The sequence below is a fragment of the Podarcis vaucheri genome (assembly GCF_965113315.1).
Source record: "Podarcis vaucheri genome assembly, chromosome: 7".
NCBI classification, from domain to species: Eukaryota; Metazoa; Chordata; class Lepidosauria; order Squamata; family Lacertidae; genus Podarcis; species Podarcis vaucheri.
The window spans coordinates 66332623-66352732 of NC_138765.1; the positions used below are offsets into that span (position 1 = coordinate 66332623).

The window sequence follows — 20110 nt, forward strand, 5'->3', positions numbered from 1 at the left end:
CTGGGGTCCCCATCCGGTTCTGCCATTCTGTGGTTAAGAGGTGCCTGGTCCAGCAGGGCTTCTTAAATGTGGGTGCAAGGGTTTGGGGGGCTTTGCTGCCTTTTGTTGATTTGAGGTGAGGGGTCCTAAAAAACTCTGCTCTCCTTCCCCAGAATCCAAAGATGACGGATCACCCCCGAAGCTGAAATGCGAGCTCTGCGGCCGCCTTGACTTTGCCTACAAGTTCAAGCGGTCAAAGCGGTTCTGCTCCATGGCCTGCGCAAAGAGGTACCTCCCTGGCAGAACTGTTTGCCTGCCCTTCTCCTTGAAGGGGCCGTAGCTCAGGGCAAAGCAGCTGCCTTCTTGCGGAAGGTCCTGATAGCATCTCCAGGCTGGCAGCTCTAGGAATCTCCCCTGCCTGAAAACCCAGATAGCCACTGCCAGCCAGAGTAGGCAGTGTTGGGCTAAATGAACCCAGGGTTTGACTCCATTATAAGGCGTATTCCCACGTTCCACAAATTTTGTGCTGGGTAGCAGCGGAGAAGCTTTTATATAGCTGATTACTCTACACACACACTGGGCTGCACTGCTTTTATCGTCTGTATTTTAACATGGTTGCTTTTTATAGTGTTGTGCTGTTTGGGTCTGATTACTTTCTAGAAATTATTAATATTATTAATTGGATTTAAATTCCATCCTATACCCGGAGTTCTCAGAGCTATTCACAGAACGAAATAAAAACATAAAAACCACAAAATATACCATCAAAATAAAAACAACAACCCAATAAAATACCTTGTATGATTTTAAGCTTTTTGTATTTTGCCCAGTCTTGTTTTAATTTGCGAGTTGGCGGGGTGGGAGAAGGAGGGGTAGAAATAAAAACAATCATAATTAATAATACAAGGTTGGAACGTTGGCCACGCACAGGCTTTGACCTTCTCTCTCTCTCTCAGGTACAACGTGGGTTGCACAAAGCGTGTGGGGCTCTTCCACCCAGACCGCAGCAAGCTTCAGAAGCCCAACACGCCTCCACATGGCAGGCGTCGGACCTGCAAGGGCTCCCTTCCCCCTCTCAGCAAAGAGAACAAGAAGCAGGTAAGAGCCTTCTGGAGTTATCCAGGGGCAAGGAACTTTTGTGCACAGCGGAGGAGAAATTTGGGAGCATCAGGTATCTCTTTGTGTCTCCCTCCAGTGCATCTGCCACAGGCCCAAGAGGAGCATAGTGCATGGTTTTATCTTTCTTCTTCCCCAGAGTCCTCAGTTTCCGACCTCTAAAATGGGCCCAATTGGGGTCCTGCATGGAGGAACTGCCACATTTAATCCCCTCCTCAAAACCCTGTGAAGCAGGTTAGGCTGAGAAAAGGCAGTGGCTAAGTGCCCAAGGCCACACCCATGAATCTTTATCCATGACCAAGTGGGGATTTGAACCCGGGTCTCATGGGCCGCTTTCCCATGTTATCCTCACAACAAGTGACTGGCTAAGAGGGGAAGCTAAGAGGCAGTGACTGGCCCAATGAGCTTCATGACCAATGAGAAGGGGACTTAAACCTAGTTCTTTCCCAGGTCCTAGTCCTGCACCCTAACCACTACACCACACTGTCCCCCCGGAACATGATAACAAATTGTTTGCTACACATGCTTGGAAGAAGAGTTCTCAGCTGCAGAGTGGACATTTGCTTTCAGGCGGTGCTGGGTTCATTTGTAATGATAATTTCTTAACTAAATTTTAATAATTGAAAGATCTCAAGAGTCAAGTTCAGGGGAAAGGTATTATTCGCTGCATGTTAATCTGCCCATAATTTATGCAGAGATCCAAGGGAAAGATTTCCTTGCTGATGTGTGGGAACAGGAATGCCCAGTTCAGTTTCTTCTGAGCTGTCTCAGAAGTTCTTTTTGCACAGTCTGCAAAAAAAAGATTACAAAAGGGAGACGATATTGCTAAAGCGGAGTTAGCCAATGGTTCCTTCCCTTTTTTCTTCATCTAATGTTGCTGATGTTCGTTAATATTATTACTGCATTCACATTTTGGCATATTGTAGTGTAATTTCGAAAAGTTTCTCAGTTTTGTTGAATTAAGTAAATAATTCCCGTTGGGTTCTGAATAAACGCACAATGAATCGTTCCTGTTCTGTATTTTATTGTGTGGTTACCTTCCTCTCATAAGCTGTGCAGACTGCTGTTCTATGATCTTGTGGAACCAAAGGGGGCAGTGGCTCCAAAGAAATTGAGGACCCCAGGGAGTTAGCGCAGTAAACATACAGATGTTGTAACTGAGCCCTCCAGACAGCAGCTGCCGGCCAGAGGAGGCAGCACTGGGCCGGATGGGGCACTAGCACAGCCTCCTAAAGTGGGGTGCTCCTCTGTGTTTGCAGGCGCCGGTATCACTGCCGCCTGGATCGGGGCCCATTTCTGTCTCCGGGTCTCTGCAGCTGGCTCACGCGCAGGAGGACTCCAGCCGCTGCTCGGACAACTCCAGCTACGAAGAGCCCCTCTCGCCCCTCTCGGCCAGCTCCTCCGCCTCCCGCCGGCGCCAGGGTGAGCGCGACATGGAGCTGCCCGATGTGCACGTCCGAGACCTGGTGGGCATTGGGCACCACTTCCTGCCCAGCGAGCCCACCAAGTGGAACGTGGAGGATGTCTACGAGTTCATTCGGTCCTTGCCCGGTAAGGATTGGGGCCTTCCGCCTGCCTGCTTAGGAAGGGAACCTTGGAGCGGTCCAAGTTGGGCAGAAATGAGCCTGCCCCCCTCTCTCCCAATTCTCTGGTCTGGTGGGAAGCCCAATATTTCCCGGTGTTGCTACTTTGAGGAGTTAAGTTTATGGATGGATTTGATTTGGTTACGGAAATATCCCAGGGGTCATTTATCCCTAACTTCCCTGCATTGTGGGAACCACAGCTGAAGCATCCTTGGCAGATGGCGTAGAAATCTCCAACCAAGGAGAGCTCACCAGCTTTTGAGGGTGGTGCTGTGGGTTAAACCACAGAGCCTAGGGCTTGCCGATCAGAAGGTCGGTAGTTTGATTCCCCACGATGGGGTGAGCTCCCGTTGCTCGGTCCCTGCTCCTACCAACCCAGCAGTTCGAGAGCACGTCAAAGTGCAAGTAGATTAATAGGTACCGCTCCAGCAGGAAGGTAAATGGTTTTTCCGTGCGCTGCTCTGGTTCGCCAGAAGTGGCTTAGTCATGCTGGGCACATGACCCGGAAGCTGTACGCCGGCTCCCTCAGCCAATAAAGCAAGATGAGCGCCGCAACCCCAGAGTCGGTCACGATTGGACCTAATGGTCAGGGGTCCCTTTACCTTTATCCCACTGTTGGAACAGCTCTTATGAGAAGTTCTGACCATTTTCTGGTGATGATTGAAAACATAATAAAACATCGAACATGGAAAACTCCCGACAGAGGGCTGTATTTCAGAACTCCTCTAAATGTTGTGTCATTCTTAATCTGCTTGACGTCCGACGAGAGGGCATTCCACAGGGAGGGCGCCACTGCTGAGAAGGCCCTCTGCCTGCTTCCCTGTATTCTCACTTTCTCACAGTGATGGGGCTTTTCCTCTCCCCCTGCCGCAGGTTGCCAGGAGATTGCGGAGGAGTTCCGGGCGCAAGAGATCGACGGCCAGGCCCTGCTTCTCCTGAAAGAGGACCACCTCATGAGCGCCATGAACATCAAACTGGGCCCAGCCCTCAAAATCTACGCCCGCATCTGTATGCTGAAAGACTCCTAGAGGCCTTCAGGCCGGGGCGGGTGGGAGGCCCGGCTGGCAAACGGATGCTTTCTTTCTCGGAGGCTGGGAGGGGCTGGGAACAAAATGGACTCTGCTTTCTTCTGCCTCCCACTCTTCACAATGCAACTCGAGCACAGAGGCAACACCCCCAGCCTCCCTCAATGACAGGAGGGGCGTGGAGGCACCCCGATTCGGGTGGGATGTCCGTAAGCTAAAGCCGTTGCGGGGCTGTACATAAATATGTAGCATTAGCTTCCCCCCTGCAGCAATGGAGAGAGTCGTGCAACCTTGTTTTTTTAGTGGTGGGGGCAAGGACCCTCTTCCTCACCCTGGAAGCTGCTTCTCCTGCGTCCCAGAGACCCCACCCCCCAGGATCGGACACACCTACTTGAAACCTCAAAAGCCAAACAGGACCATTGCCTTAAATTTTTTTGTAGGCGTGTGTGTGTGTGCGCGCGCGTGTGTGGTGCCGAGTAGTGCCCTCTCTGTTTTCTCCTCCCTCCCTGCACCCTTTCCTCTTCTGCTATATCTCTTCCCAAGGCACAGTGGGGGAAGCAGCTGCCCTGGTAGATCTCCTGATTCCCGTGGGGGATCATGCAGGATCAGAAGGGATCTCCGTCCAGTCTCGCGGGGGTGTATTGCTCCCCTCACACTTTGGTTTTTTTAAAACATTTTTTTTTTAAGGGAATGAGTAAGTAGCCAAGCGCAAGTCGTGCAAACTGGCTGGCTGACATCTAGGACTACTGGGGAAGCCTCTTTTCTGATTTGGGACCAGGTCTGCAGCTGCCTTAAAAATTTAAATAAAAGGCCCTTTTGGCCCCTGCCACAAACACCTCACCCCCCCCCCATTCTCCCCCTCCCATATCATCAAGGCAGGGCAGGAGGAGCCGGCTCTCTCCCTGGAAGATGGGGCTGGCCTCAGGATTGTCGAGAGTGGGTGGGCTTTTTCCTCGGGTGATCAGGAACTGCGGGGAGTGGGATTGCAGCTGAGCTGCACCCCCCCTGCCCCTTTTGACGGTTTGTGTGTGGTGCCCCCCTTCTTCGTGCTGGCCACTGTCCACAGCCTCTGGGCTGCAAGCAAAAGGACTTTCTACTGTTGCCCCCCCTCCTGTTTTTAATAAACACCTTTTGGAATTAAAAAAAAGAAAGAGGCCATGTATTTAAAAGGCTTCCTTGCTATGGGGCTGGGTGGCTGGGGGCAGGTCCCGGGACGTTTTAGCTCCCAGGGGTGGAGAACATTCAGCTGGATTCTCCAGATGAATCATAACATCAAAACGACAGAGAAATTTGTTTCCTCGCTCTCCCAAGACGAGAACTTGCAAGGCGAAAAGAAAGGACTTCTTCATGCAACACGGAGTTCAACGGTGGAACTCACTGCCACAGGAAGCGGTGATGGCCACCGGCTTGGATGGCTTCAAGAGAAGATTGGAAAATTGCAGTTGGAGGCAGCCGTGCTTCTGAATAGCTGTTGCTGGAAGCCACAGATGGGGAGAGGGCTCTTGTTCACGATCCTGCTTGCAAGTTTGCCCACTGTTGAGAGCAGGATGCTGGCCTGATCCTGTTGGACTCACCTTGTGTTGGCAAGACAGCATCCTCCTCACCTTGGGGCAGCAGTCTCTCTTAAGGAACACTGGGGGATGTTATGTCTAACTGCCCTCCAGTGCCTGCTCCCTCAGCGTTGGGGAGTCTCATTGGCTTTTAATGCAGTTGGGATGAGAGGTGGTTCCTAAACTGCAATCTGAATCTTTTTTCCCTTCATATTTTTCATTTCCATCCCTTTCTCTCTCTGCAAGAAGCTCAAGGTTATGTACATGTTTTTCTGCCCTCACAAACCACCCTGTGAGGTAGGAGAGGCTGAGATGGGGCGAGTGGTTCAATGTCACCCGTGAGCTTCATGGCAGAGCCAGGAAACTGGTTTCCAGGCACATGGCTGACATGAGTTCTTGCTAGAAGTTTTCGGCTTGGTATTCTGACATTTGCAAAATGCATCCCATTCCCCCTGACTTCTCCAGAGTGACTTTCCTTCCATCTGCCACTACCTCTGGCACACACAAGGCTTTTCCTCAGTTGCTCAAGCGTAATTTCTGTCACCTCAGGATGCTGAGAAGTTCTTAAAAGACGCTTGTTTCAGCAGTGGCTGGCAGGCAGGATGGCTACTTTTTCTACCTTCAGAGGCAGTTCCTGGGAATCACATGGGGAGAATTGCCTGTGGGAAATCTTCAAGCAGGACCTGAACGCATCTAGCTGACCACAGGGAGCTGGATTAAGTGGGCTTTCTGTAAATCTTTAGCAAAACCGAAGTACTTCACAATACATGTCTGGTGTCCCAAATGCTCACCAAGTATCCCTGTTCATCTCATTTTTTTATTTAAAAAACCCTTAGTCAGAAGACTGGTACGCTTTCCAATCCAGCCCAAGGTTGCAAAGACGCTTTTATTATCTTTTTTCCACAACAGAGAAATACAAAGCAATTTTTTATTTATTTTTTCCTTCTTTCCCCCATTTCATTTCAAAACAATGCAAATGGCGTTTGGCAGCGAGGCAGAAGTTGCCTCCTCTCACCAGTCCCGGATTCCACAATGCAAGACTTTTCTTTGAAGGGAAGGGGTGGGAGGGAGAGACCCTTTAAAAAAACTCTTTTCAAAAATTCCTTTTTCAGTTATAAGGTAATGATAATAACTAAGGATCTAGCTAGATGTGGCCTGGGCTTCTTTATATAGAAAAAAGTTGTTAACATTATGCATAAGAGTCCTATTTACAGAGTTATTAACATGCGGATCAAAAAAAGAGAGGCTACAATATTGAATATCATACAACAATTCAAAACCGACTGAAAAGGGAACAAGGTTTTGTTTTTTAAAAAAAGGAAAAGATCAAATCAAATACAAACAGTAAAAGAAACAACTGATAAAAAACAAAATTATATATTTTTAAGGCTTAAAAAGTTTATCTTAAAAAAAGTAGTTCGTTTTTGTTTTTTAACGCAACTGAAGGGTACATAATATAGAGGTGGTTTTTAAGTCTTGTTGTTTGGGGAAGCTTTGTGGCCCATTTACCTTGCACTTTGAGAGAAACTGCCAAGAGAACTTAGTTTGAGGGAGGTGCACCACCACCTCAGAAAGCTACTTTCTCTTTTTGTGATGGGCTCCTGGGGCGAGAGCAGTTGGCATCATGCCACAGTCCCTTCACAGCTATCCAAGGAGCCACAGAAGACCTTAAGAGCCAGAGAGGGTGCCATCCTGTTGGCGCTTTGAGCCGTTCTTCTTCACAGCACCCAGGAGGCCATGGCCTCTCCTCAGCCACTGGGGTGGCCACAGAGAGATGACCGGTTGACTCATGGCAGTGGGGGTGGAGAGAGAGCTGGAGCTGAAGCAGTCGGGGACACATGTAGCATCTGGGAAAACTGGAAATGGCCAAAACATAGCAAGTGAAAAAGAAGTCCCATTTGACAGGCTCACCCCCCCCCCACCCAATCAAGGGAAACTGCAATGTTGTCCTCTGCTTCCAATCTTGGGTAGCAAATCTAGTGTAGCAATAAAGCTTTAAAAGGCGTTTTTCCCATTTTACAGGAATTGGAGGAAAACAGCCTTGCAGGAGATGAGTCGCAGAGGATCACACCACACTTTCTGTGTTTCTGCGGTTTGCAGATTTCCTGAACTCCATGGACCCTTCCACTCAATCAATGGGGCTTCCAGAGACTACTTGCTTAGGGGAGGTTTTTTTTTGGGGGGGGGCATTCTAGGAGGTGCTCAGTCCTCTGGGGTCACTAGGAAACTGAACCCTCTCAAGGCAACGGAATGTGGCTTTGCAAGCAAATGAGCCCTTGGGAATCCCAGAATTCTCTGGAATACTGGTGTGTGGGTATTTTTTTAAAAAACCCTCTAATCCCCCTAGATCTTGGTGCAAGGGGATCAAACCCCCTCAAACGACAGCAACTGGAGAAGGATGACAATTCCACCTATTTTGCAAATATGTGCCTGCTATGGCCATGTTCAAATGGAAATTGGAATGAGCAACTTGCTTATGTTTCTTTTCTGGGGCTAGGGATGAACCCACCAATGCTGTGGGCATGACCCGGGAGAACCCTAGGTTCTTCCAGCCCTGCCAACCAATGCTGGAGACATCCTTGGAGAGGTTGCAAGGTGGTGCCTTGATCGGTCTTGAAGGGTAGGGCAGCCGGGATCAAGAACCACCCCCCACCTGTCTTCTGCCCCAAAACACCCTTGGGGCTTCGCTTCTGCCAGCTGACAGCCCTCTGCAAAGATGGGAGAAATGGACTGGCACATCTTATTGTGGGTGAGCCGAATGGCAGCATTACCCAGGAGCAGGTCAATGCCCACCTTTACTCCCCGCAGAAGAGACCCAGCCCTCCCCTGCATCCCCTCCCCTCCTTTTCCATACAAGGCGAGAGCAGGGCTGGAGGCTACTCATACACAAAGATGGTGCTGCAGGTGGGCAAACTTTCACACAGTGCCTCAAGATTAAGGTGATGGGCAGACAAAGCCTTGTGTATGTCTGAATGGGCATAACACTGCCAGTCTCTTGCCATCTCCCTTACTGCAGTGTGTCTCCTAACCATATTCCGAAGGTGGCCCCCTCATCTGTTTCTAGGACAACCCCCCACTCCCTTCCACCTCTTAACTGAAGGTGTGGCAAACCCCACAGCCTCTGAGCATTGATGTAATCCTTTGCACCAACACTGGTGCAATGGGCCCTGACCGTGTGATGTTGCAGCATCTGAGACTCCTCACCTCCCACTGTGCCCACCCTAGCCAAAGGCCACTCCTGGGGTGCCTGTCCCCCCCCCACCCCGCAGCAATAACCTCACACTGCCCCATTTTTGGCCAAGGAGGTCCTGTAGCGGCTCTAGAGAAGAGTCCAGAAGGGGTCCGGCTTCCCATTATCTGCATTGCAAATTCCTGGCCCGTTGGGTGACAAATTTCCTATGTGAAATTAAAGTGAAACAGGGATTTTGGAGGGGAGAGAAGTGGGGATTCAAAATGAAAAAAGGGGGGCCTGTGGCTGGGGCAGAGGCTCTGTTACAGGGAAGGGAGAGGTGTGGACGTCTTCAAAGTGCTCTGGGATTGTCTTTGGCTGCCACCAACTTGGAACGAAAAATATCTTTCCCCTCCCCAGTCTCCCTGGCTGCCAACAGGGCTCCATCCAGTCTCTCTCTCTCTCTCTGTCCTGACTGGTGGCGGATGAGGATCACCCCATGGCAAGAGGGGCGCTGCGGAGCAGGGACCGTGGGTTGTTTGACCGTGATGCCAAGGTGTCCTTGTCTTTTGCTACCCGCTTCTGGGATTCAAGAGGGGGTGGCTGCACGGGAGCGGGGCCAGGCCAGGGGGTGGAGGCTGCTCCCCGAGATTCAGATGAGCGAGATTCGGACAGGGATACTGGGAGACTCCGTCCTTTGAGGAGAGTGTTGACTCACTAGATGTTCAACCACCGTGTGTTTTGACATGTGCTTCATCAAATAGGTCTCCTGGAGAGGGAGAAAGGGAAGATCAGTTTCAGGGAAGCAGGAAGCGGCTGCCCCCCCCCCCCGTCTACGGTGACGTAGATTCATTTCAGCATGTCTGGGTCCTCCCTTCACCTCCACCCTGACCTTCTCCCACAGCATGATTTGGGGGAGATTGGGGAGTGGCCTGATCTACAGAGGGGATCTCCTGGCCCGCCACAGTTTCCCACAGGGCAACTGGGGGAGAAACACCTCCACCCCGCAATCACCAAGCAGAAAACTAAAGTAAGCTGTGCACCCACACCCCACAATATCCCGACTTGAGTATTGTCCTCACAACTATGGAACCTGGATGGCTTTCAGAGAGGATTGGACCAATTCAAGGAGGACATAAAGCTATTGATGGCTACTCTGATGCGTTTTCCTCCTCACAACAACTCTGTGAGCTGGGTTAGTCCCAGAGCGGTCAACTGACCTCCCCCCCAAGGCCACCCCCAGTAGACTTCATGCCCAGTGCGTGAGGGGATTTGAACTCGTGTCTCTCTTGCACTCCCCACCTGCCTTGCTTCCTGCCCAGCCAACAGCCCCTGCTACTCACTGAAGTGTAGGCCCGCCCACACATGCTGCAGCAGTAGGCCTTGGCGTGCTTGATTGCGTGTGCCGAGAGGTGGATCTGGAGCGAGGCAGAGTCCGAGTAGGCCCGGTAGCAGTTCGGACACTTGTAGGGCTTGTCCTTGTTGTGTTGCCGTTGGTGAGACTGGGTGGGAAAGGGGCAGGAAGGAACAGGGGATTGACATGGCAGCCCTCAGAAGTCCTGGGGGTGGGGTGGGGTGGGGAAGACCCTTAAACAAAAAGCCACCTTGCCACCAACCAAGGTACCCCCTTGCAACTCTGAAGACCCAAGTCCTTCTACACTACTACTTTCACTGAGATCTCTGCAAAATCTTTTATCAAGCCCTCCTTGCTAAATCTGCAGTAGGGCAGTCAGATGAGACTTGCACCCTTTCACCCAGCTCAGATCAAGATGCCAACCTTGCGAAGTTGCTTAGGCTGAGAGATACCAGCTGGCCCCCAAGGTCACACCCAGTGAGTTTCATGGCTGAGTGGGGGGAGGGATTTGAACCTGAGTCCGGCACTCTAACCACTATACCACATGGGTTCTGTGCTGTAGCGAACAAAAAAATCACTAGGAACTGACCTCGGGCATTTTGTCATTTTCCTCTGGAGTCTGTGACACAACTGCAACTTTTAAAATGTTGATGCCAATTTCATTTTACTCTGTGCTACATACATACATAAAGCTATTACCTGCCTTTCACCCAAAGGTCCCAAAGCAGGTAATAATGTTCACTTGCTATTATCTTCAGCAGTTAAGTGGAACCTCCGTCTTTAGAGGGAATAATACCTTTGAACCTCAGAAGCCGCAGGACAGACAAGAGGGCTCCCCCCCTCTCTCTGGGCCAAGCATTTGAGCCCCCAAAGGTGTCTGCTGTTGGAAGCAGAGGACTAGGCTAGATCAGCAGACCATCAAGACAAATTTTTTGGGTGCTTGCAGCATAAGATACATAAATATTCAACATAGGAAAACCTCAGTCCTGTCTTGCAACACAGGGCACCGAATAAATGCACCCCAATTATCTCTAACCCTCAAATGCTTTGACCCACTCCGGGACTTCCAATTCACCTGGCACATACCACCCGAATTCCCAACCGACTGACCTGGAGGTTTGAGAGCTGTGTGAATGCCTTTTCACATCCGGCATGAGGGCACTTGTAGGGTCTGTCTCCGGTGTGAATTCTGAAAGGCAGCAAGAGAGAACGCTGAGGTGTTTTCCGCCTCTCCTCCATTGCTTCACTTACCTGACTCAGTTCACAAACCGCCTCCCGCAAAATATCACACAGCAATTTCATATTAGGAAATGGTGAAATTAGTGGTTACAAATCAGGACGGTTTTGAAAGGTATGGGCCACCATCTGGTTTCAAAATGGCGCCGAACTGTACCCAAACATGCACAGAATCTCGATCCTAGGGTCCTGTCCTGTCCTAACGCATAGCAAAGAGGCAACTTTCCAAAATATGCAGTAGATACATAAAACAATTCCATGTCTACAGGCATATTTACAACCGTTTCGTATATGTTAAAATCCCACCCTAACCAAGTTTGAGAACTGCTGGTTTAATCTATCAAGTAGGAAACAAAACTTGGAAAATGTGCACCGTTATGCGTCAATTTATTCTGACGTTGCTGGTCAAAGAAGTGGGGTGTGTGTGTGCCATTTGACACACACTCACTCAAGCCATGAGGACTAAAGGCTTGCTTTTTTACTTAACCTTGTTCTTGTTAACGAAAAGGAGGATTTCCAGTTTCTGGTGGCCATCTTTGCTTCCCATGCTCACCCAAAATGGCAACCCAGTCGACTGATCCCAGCGAGCATAAGCAGGTCCCTTACCTGGTGTGTTGCTGGAGGTGGGAAAGTTGGCGGAAGGATTTCTCGCAGTAGGAGCAGTGATAGGGCTTGACGCCCAGGTGGATGCGCAAATGCTGCGCCAGGTAGGAGGCGTTGGCGAAGGACTTGGAGCAGTGGGGGCACTTGTGGGGCTTGGCCTCTGTGTGGGACTTGGAGTGGATCTGCATCTCCGACTTGGTGAAGAAAGTGAGGGGGCAGACTTTACACCTGGAGACGGTCAAGGACAAGAAGGGGGGGGAGCGTTTCAAAGACACAATTCTGCATCAAAACATAGTCACTATCATCATTTATTTCTTAACGATGTCTTTAATGTCCTGCAGTGAGAGGCTCGGACAGGATAACCCTTGGTGTCCTCTCCAATTCTGCCATTCCACGATATATTCTCTCTCTCTCTCTCTCTATATATATATATACACACAGTGGTACCTCGGGTTAAGTACTTAATTCGTTCTAGAGGTCAGTTCTTAACCTGAAACTGTTCTTAACCTGAAGCACCACTTTAGCTAATGGGGCCTCCCGCTGCCGCCGCACTGCCGGAGCACAATTTCTGTTCTTATCCTGAAGCACTATTTCTGGATTAGCGGAGTCTGTAACCTGAAGCATATGTAACCTGAAGTGAATGTAACCCGAGGTACCACTGTATATATATCAATATTGATATATATAGATATACATATCTTCTCCCAAGTTGGGATTCTAGCGTCAGAAAACATCATTATAAAATAGAAAGTATTTTTTTAAAAACCCAGTTAAAACACATCCATTAAAATACGCCAAAACACATTTAGAACCAGCAATAAAAATGTAGGCTGCCCTGACACATCAGCCTAGTGGCCAGCATCACCTGCTCCTTGGTTTCTAAAGGTCTGTCTGAGCAGTAAAGTCTTGGCTCATTACTTCACTGTAGCCTACTCTGACTGGCAGCAGCTCCCTAGCAAGCACATCCAACAAGTTGCCACTTTTGGGCTTCTCTGGGGCATTTCCTCTCCACACCATGGCTGGGAAGCTATTTCCGGCTCCATGGGTCAGAGTATCATCAGGATTGGTCAAATTTGAGAGGTCAGCCGCCCATCTGTCAATGATGCAGCATGTTACTGCATCACATGACTGAAAAGTAGCTGGCCCCACCCCCCCATCAAAAGCCCATTGGTGGGAGTGTCTCCTCCTGCTCACTGATTGGTCCATGGAGCTCAGTATTATCGACTCTGACTGAAAGCAGGTCTCCAGGCTTTTTTTCAGGCAGGGGACATTCCCAGCCCTCCCTGGAGATTCCATTGCGGATTGAACCCGGGGCCTTGTGCTCTGCCGCTGAGCTGTACCCATTCTCCTATCTCGAGTTTAAACTGGCACAGTCCAAGAACAGTGACCCTATTCCTGACATAATTTTTATTTGATTTCACAAGTACAAAATTGTAAAAGATAACCTAACACATATCCACAATTTAGAGATTCCTCTGAATCTCTGACTTCCCACCTTCCCTTCCCCTCCAGGGGTTCTGTTATTAAAACTTTTCCACTGCATCTTTTTCTGCACTCCATTTTTCAAAATAACTTCATCATCTCCACAATACCCGCTACATTACAAGTGTTATTGCAATCCTGCTAATGTTTTCATCTGTTTACAGTGGTCTCCAAGATAAATCATACATTTTCCCCATTCCTTATTAAAGTTTTGGTCTTCTTGGTTCCTGAGCTTTCCGGTCTTCACCTGTTCATCCTTTGTATGCCATTCCAACATCAATCTATACATTTTCAACAGTAATTTTATATTGTTTGCTAACAGATCGTATTCAGATTTCATAACTGAAAACCTCTTCTTATCCATTTTGACGATATCATTGACCCTATTTCTGTACACAGAATCATAGAGTTGAAAGGGACCTCCAAGAGCAATCTAGTCCAGCTCCCCGCCATGCTAAGGGGCCTGAGGTCTCCCCACCCCACTCCCCCACCCACGCTGGCGGCAGAGTGTTAACCCCTTCCCTCCCACACACCTGTACGTCTTCCCCTCTTTGCCGATGTCGCCCGAAGCCAAGATGGGGTAGGGCACCACCAGGACGGGGGGCCCCGTGGGGTTCTCCGCCTTGATCTTCTTGCGGCCGCGCTCCGCCTTGGGTGCCCCCCCCAGCAGGCTGTGACCCTGAATGGTCTTGATGGAGTCCAAGAGCGGGGGGCTGGTGATCCCTGAGATGAGGGTGGGCGAAGAGGCAATGAGACGGCTCTGCGTGGTGGAGGTGGGGGTGGAGGGGGTGCTGGTGCCCGTCCCAGCGCTGGATTCCGAGGTGCTGACGGCCGTGGCGCGGGACCCCAGACCCAAACCTGGAAGACAGAAGCCAGGGGTGGAGGGAGAGGACAGCTTAAGACAAGCCCCAGAACATGCCAGGAAGGCTGAGGGGGAAGGTTTTTGGCAACAGCTCAGAGCAGCAGTGGTTCATAAGCATTTGCCAGCATGTGGAGGCAGAGCGTAGCAATCGTGACTGGCAGCTACCCATGGTCCTCTCCTCCATGGATTTGTCTCTTTTGAAACCGTCCAGGTTAGTGGCCATTGCTCCCTCCTGTGGGAGGGAGTTCCGTAGTTCAACTGGCAGCCCTGTCCTTTCTTTTCTCTGTTCTGAATCTTCCAACATTCAGATTCACCGGATGTTCACATATTCTGGTCTTAGGAGAGAGCTGTCTCCTCTCACCGGTAAGGCACAAGCTTGAGCTTCTGAATACAGCATGGTTGCATCTTACCCAAACCATTGGAGCAGACCCCCATGGCCAGCAGGTGGCAGGGAGGGAGAGAAAGAGAACATCCAGCACTCCCAGAACCAGTGGCCCCAGCTTAAAGCTCTTTTTTTTTTTTAGAATGAAGAATACACACACATACACAATTTTCAAATTTACAAACAATCATCAAGGAAGCTGTGGCGTTTGCCCTCCTAGGTGTGTGACACCATACTGGGTTCATAGGGAAAGGGTTAACTAATTATAAAATGACTAACCAATGGGAACCCAGGGGGCAGAGTTAACTGGGTATAAGGTTTAAGCACAGAGGGGTTTTTTTTGGGGGGGGAGTTAAGAGTGGAGAAGACAGTCTGGAGTTAGAAGAGACAGATAAGATAAATCTGTGGGTTGGGCTAGTCTGGTGTGAGAGGGAGAGGATTTGTTAAGAGGAGTCAGTCAAACAGTTGAGATAATCAGTCAGAAGGTATTAGGAAGGTATAGGCCGGTAAAGAAACTAAAGTTAAAATAGTGTGTGTGTGTCCTTATATTAACTTTTTTTCCTCCTGCATCTTCTCTGTTAATCCAGTTCTATTAAATCTCCATTACAACCACAGTCCAACGTTTAACAAGTGTCATTCCAATCCTACTAATTATTTTAATTGTTTACAGTGATTTTTAAGGTAAATTATATATATTTCCCATTCCTGATTAAAATTTTGGTCTTCCTGATTCCAGCTTAAAGTTAATAATAATAATAATAATAATAATAATAATAATAATAATAATAATAATAATAATATTTATACTCCACCCATCTGGATGGGTTTCCCCAGCCACTCTGGGCGACTCCTAACAGAATATGAAAAGCATGATAAAACATCAAACATTGAAAACCTCCCTGAACAGGGCTGCCTTCAGATGTCTTTTAAAAACCAGATAGTTTTTATTTCCTTGACAACTGATGGGAGTGCGTTCCACAGGGCGGGCGCCACTACCGAGAAGGCCCTCTGCCTTTGAAGCTCTCTGCCTTGCTTGCATTCAACTTGCAGGATTTCAACCAGCTGGCCTTCAACCATGTATGGTTGAAATTGCGCAAGTTAAATGAGAATAAGATGCGGTTGTGCCGTGTGTGTGTGTGTACACATAATATCACAAGCTGCTCAAAAAGCACACACTTGTTCTGGGCTTGCAGAAAATTCATTGCATGTGCACAAAGACATAGCTTCCCGGTGCCTGCTTGCCCCCTTGCCCCCGGCTTACCTGTGACAGTGCTGGTGGCTGGGCGAGCGTGCAAGGCCACGTCGGGCTGGGGGACCGCCTGAGGGTGCAACCCGGGGACCTGCTGCAGCTTGGGGATAGACATGATGGACTGGCTCCCCTCGGCAGGTGAGGGGGGCACCAGCAGAGGCTGCTGGGAAGACACGGAAGTCGGGGGCAGGTGTGGGGGCCGGATCTTCTCTGCCATGAGCTGCTCCTTGATCTTGTTGATGAGAACTAGATTGTCCAGCTGAAGGGGGAAGAAGAACAAAAAGTTATCGACCAGCAAAGGGAGCAGTGTGCGCTTTTCTTCTGGACAAAGGTGTGGGCAAGCAAGTTAGGGCAAGTATGGAGAAGGGCTGCAGCTCAGTGGTTACAGCACCGGCTTTGCATGCAAAAGGCCTCAAGTTCAATCTCGGCATCTTGAACCACAAGGAGTAAGCGTAGACAACAGGGATGAAGAAGAAATTCAGTTTGGGTTTTAATGCAGATCTACCTAATTTGCACTTCTTCTTTTTTAAACATCTTTACTGAAAGTTCAAAATGTACATAATTATATGTGCGCTAAACATGGTGAGATGTAAATAAAAGAGAGAGAAAGAAAGAGAATCCGTGTACCCAATTTTCACTTCTTGAAACAACATGTGGGCTGTAATGCAGGGACTTCTTTGAAATCCCCATTCCTCCAAATTTTGTTCTCCAACAAAAAACATGTACAAAAATTGTACATATTAGTGAACAGAACACACAAAAATTCATTAAATTGGAGAAAACAGCTTGCAAAAACGAGCAATTCGCATTAAAATGCTGGTGGATTTTCAGGAGGACTTCTCAAAAATAAATTTTCAGATGGATGCATGAATGATGTGAACTGAAGACTTGAAAAATGAAAAAACAGAAGCCAATAAATCTGTTTATTCTTCCCAGGCAATACTGAGCTAGACCAACCGAGGGGTCTGACACAGCGTCAGGCAGCTTCCTATGCGCCTCTGAAGATTTGGGGGTATGTGTGGACTAGAAACTTTAGAAGACCTTGCATGTTTGGAGAACAGGTCCTTACCTGACTGGGCATCGTGGGAGGGGGTGGCCAGAAGTAGGGGTTGTTAAAGCGCGGCTCCGCCATCCTGCGGGGAAAGCAAAAGAAGAGGGAGAGAGGTGGTTATGGTGGGTTAGGACTGGCCGTGGTGGCAAAAGACATCCTCACACCTCCGGGAAGGAAAAACACATTCCCACTCCCGGCTCCCCAAATGACAGGCAGCTCAATCCTAGCCTCAGGCGAGAGCCAAAGAGGGCGATGATCCAATCACAGAGGAGGAGTAATAAAATAAGAAAGGATTAAGTCATTCTTAACACTTTCATCACTTCACTAACTTGATTTGGGGGTCAAATACTCTCCAGTTTAGTCACAATTAAAAAAACACAGAGATTAATTTAACCATGACTCCCGGTTCATGTAATAAACACACACACACACACACACACACACACACACACACACACAGCCAAGCCCCTGCTACAAACCCCTCCCCAGCTTCCCTTTCCAACCCTATGTAGCTACTAAGCTCGCTTTTCACTTTCCCAATCCCATTTTTTTGGTGTGGAAATCCCGGATTGTGATGCAGCACTACAAATCTGCAAGTGGTGGCTGCATGACCACAGCCTTACACTTTTATGCATATAGGAAGATAATGACATTGTATTCAGCATGATTGTTTACGGAGCACAACTAGACAGGGATGGTATTTGGGGTCCATAATGACCTTGTCTTGGTGCCATTCACAGACCCCTAATCCCTTCCTCATACATCTTCCCCTTCAGATCAAAAACTGCTAGGGTATGGTCCGAAGACACACTTCTTTCTGACCACTTTGCCTGGGTCAGGTCAGGGCCTAAATGGATGACCAGGTCCTCCCTTTCGGCCTATGATGGAAGAAAGGTGGGATATAAATGTGAGAAACTGATGATTTAATGGTTAAGGTCTCTTTGCCTTAATTGTTTCAACATACCGTATTTTTCGCTCTATAAGACGCACCAGACCACAAGACGCACCTAGTTTTTGGAGGAGGAAAACAAGAAAAAAAATATTCTGAATCTCAGAAGCCAGAACAGCAAGAGGGATTGCTGCGCAGTGAAAGCAGCAATCCCTCTTGCTGTTCTGGCTTCTGGGACAGCTGCGCAGCCTGCATTCGCTCCATAAGACGCACACACATTTCCCCTTACTTTTTAGGAGGGAAAAAGTGAGTCTTATAGAGCAAAAAATACGGTAATTCTAGTCGGTATCAAAAAGGCCGGGGCCATTTCAACCTCCAGTGCCTTGAACCTGCAGTCAATTCCCCCACCTCACCCCAGATTCGATTTAATCAGCTTTTGACCTGGGTGGCCTTTTAGGGTAACCATCAAATTTTTATTATATTAAAAAATAATGGGAGACAGTACCAAACAATTAACCCCTTTACTGTAGGGAAAATATAGTGTTATGAAGCAGCACAGGCTAGGAGAAATTGCTTTGCCACTTTTTATATGACAGAATCATAGAATCTTAGGTTTGGAAGGGACCCAGGGGTCATCTATGCGGGAATCTCAGCTAAAGCATCCTTGGCAGAGGATTGTTTTAAAGCTATTTATAAACCCATATTATGTGGGAAGACAAAACTATGGTCTGGAGACTGTCAGTGGTCCAGGTGGTCCCCAAAAAATGACAAGGAAGGGCAAACATCTAAAGCTGAATCAACAGAAGCTTTAGGCTGCATTCCTATTCACACTTACCTGGGTGTAAGGCCCACCGGTCTCAATGGGGCTTACTTTTGAGTAGACATGTACAAGCTTGCCCTGCCAGTTAAATACATGGTGGAAAGCAATTCATTTTAATCTGGGAGAACAATTTTAAATCAGCAGGGTTAAAAATTAAGGGCACATTCGCCTATTTTTGAGACTCTTCTGGACTGTGAATTGCTCCCACAATAGCGAATTGATAAGTACAGACAAAGTTGGTCTTTGCTTCTACAATGGATGGTAGCTTAAAAAATGTATTATTTAATTGTTTTTGTCCCAGGGTCTGTTTGAAGGCCCACAAGGCCACTCGTTTGCTAACGCTAATGGCTGGATGAATGCCCCACCTAGGAACCACCTGGGATTTCATGAAGGGAAGAAAGGTTGGATTTCAATGTAGGAAAATAGCGGCTATATAAAATTAGCTTGCGGTTCCTTCAATAAATATTGTTCTTTACTATTTATAAATATCGTTCTTTACTGTTTATATATACACAGCTTGATAGTAAAAAATAAATAAATCCACAAACCTCAAAGCAGCTTAAAAAATATAAAACAATAAAATTATCACTAAGAAAAATGAACAACAATAATTGAAAACTTTTGAAGAGTTAAACAATAGACTAAAAAAACCAATTAAAACTCACACAAACTTTATAAAACATCTAGACAGGCTTGTCTAAACACAAATGTTTTTAGTAGCTGCCTGCCTGATCTCAATAGGCAGAGTTCCAAAGTGCAGGTGCCGCCACACTAAAAGACCGAGTTATTGCAAATGCAGAATAGATGTTATGCAGCACTTGTAACAGTTCCACCAATCGAAGCCGCTGAGTGGGTTCAAATGGGGGAAGGTGCTCTCCCCCCACCCCAAAACTGTCACCTGCACTGAGATTTGATAAGAAGTAGCATTCTTATTTAACAAGTGTATTGTCTGGAATTAAACCTTTTAAAAATGCTTTAGTTGGATGATTCTCTAACTAAGCCCCGCTACAGTGATACCTCAGGTTACATATGCTTCAGGTTACATACACAGCGGCAGCGGGAGGCCCTATTAGCTAAAGTGGTGCTTCAGGTTAAGAACAGTTTCAGGTTAAGAACGGACCTCCGGAACAAATTAAGTACTTAACCCGAGGTACCACTGTATTTCCAAATTGTGATAAGTGTGCTTGAGGAGGGGGTAACTTAGGAGAGGAAGGTGAGGCCAAGGAGTTGTGGGGGTTCTCAGGAATGGGGTGGGAATACTGGCTAATGGCTCCTTGGTTCCGTAACCCTCCTAGTAAGTTCCAAGTCAGCAAATGCAGACTGAAATCCCATATACTTCACCTCTGTATTCTAATAACAGCCATAAAGATACGCAACAGAAACCACATACAAGTTAAAAATGTGAGATATCGGCTAACTATTACAGAAAGATGTTTTCTTAAATTGCTCGCATAAGCCTGGCTGCACCGAACAGTTTTCAGCAAACGTTGAAAGGTTAAAACAGACCACACACGCTAAATCTTGTTGTTCCACAGGCCTAGGCAGATGACACTAAAGGTTCAGTTTTGTGGCACTGTCAAATGTGCCCAATGAACCCAGGGAATGACCTTGGATCCTCCTGCAGATGATCTCAGTGATCAAGTTGGGATAAAAGGGTTCAGGCGATCCCTAGGTGCCCTGGACCCAAGTTGTTCAGGACTTTGTAAATAGCAAACACAACCCCAATTTCCCAGCATTTGAGTCCCTTCCAAATAAATAAA

The 20110-nt window shown here is 48.0% G+C and overlaps 2 protein-coding genes across 15 annotated transcripts in view; one reads left to right on the top strand and one right to left on the bottom strand.

Moving 5' to 3' along the window:
* The window catches only part of PHC2 (polyhomeotic homolog 2), a 63423-nt gene extending 57078 nt beyond the window's left edge, over positions 1–6345 (top strand). For all 5 annotated transcript variants that reach the window (XM_082233401.1, XM_082233404.1, XM_082233402.1 and 2 more), the window contains 4 exons: positions 153–267; positions 936–1077; positions 2355–2646; positions 3552–6345. In XM_082233401.1, the coding sequence (XP_082089527.1) occupies positions 153–267; positions 936–1077; positions 2355–2646; positions 3552–3706 (704 nt within the window). In that variant the 3' untranslated portion in view covers positions 3707–6345. The remainder of the gene's footprint in view (positions 1–152; positions 268–935; positions 1078–2354; positions 2647–3551) is intronic.
* The window catches only part of ZNF362 (zinc finger protein 362), a 30704-nt gene continuing 16714 nt past the window's right edge, over positions 6121–20110 (bottom strand). For all 10 annotated transcript variants that reach the window (XM_082233413.1, XM_082233414.1, XM_082233421.1 and 7 more), the window contains 7 exons: positions 16660–16723; positions 15603–15849; positions 13631–13955; positions 11619–11843; positions 10887–10965; positions 9766–9924; positions 6121–9191 (listed from right to left, as the gene is read on the bottom strand). In XM_082233413.1, coding sequence (XP_082089539.1) covers positions 9075–9191; positions 9766–9924; positions 10887–10965; positions 11619–11843; positions 13631–13955; positions 15603–15849; positions 16660–16722 — 1215 coding nt within the window. In that variant the 5' untranslated portion in view covers position 16723 and the 3' untranslated portion in view covers positions 6121–9074. The remainder of the gene's footprint in view (positions 9192–9765; positions 9925–10886; positions 10966–11618; positions 11844–13630; positions 13956–15602; positions 15850–16659; positions 16724–20110) is intronic.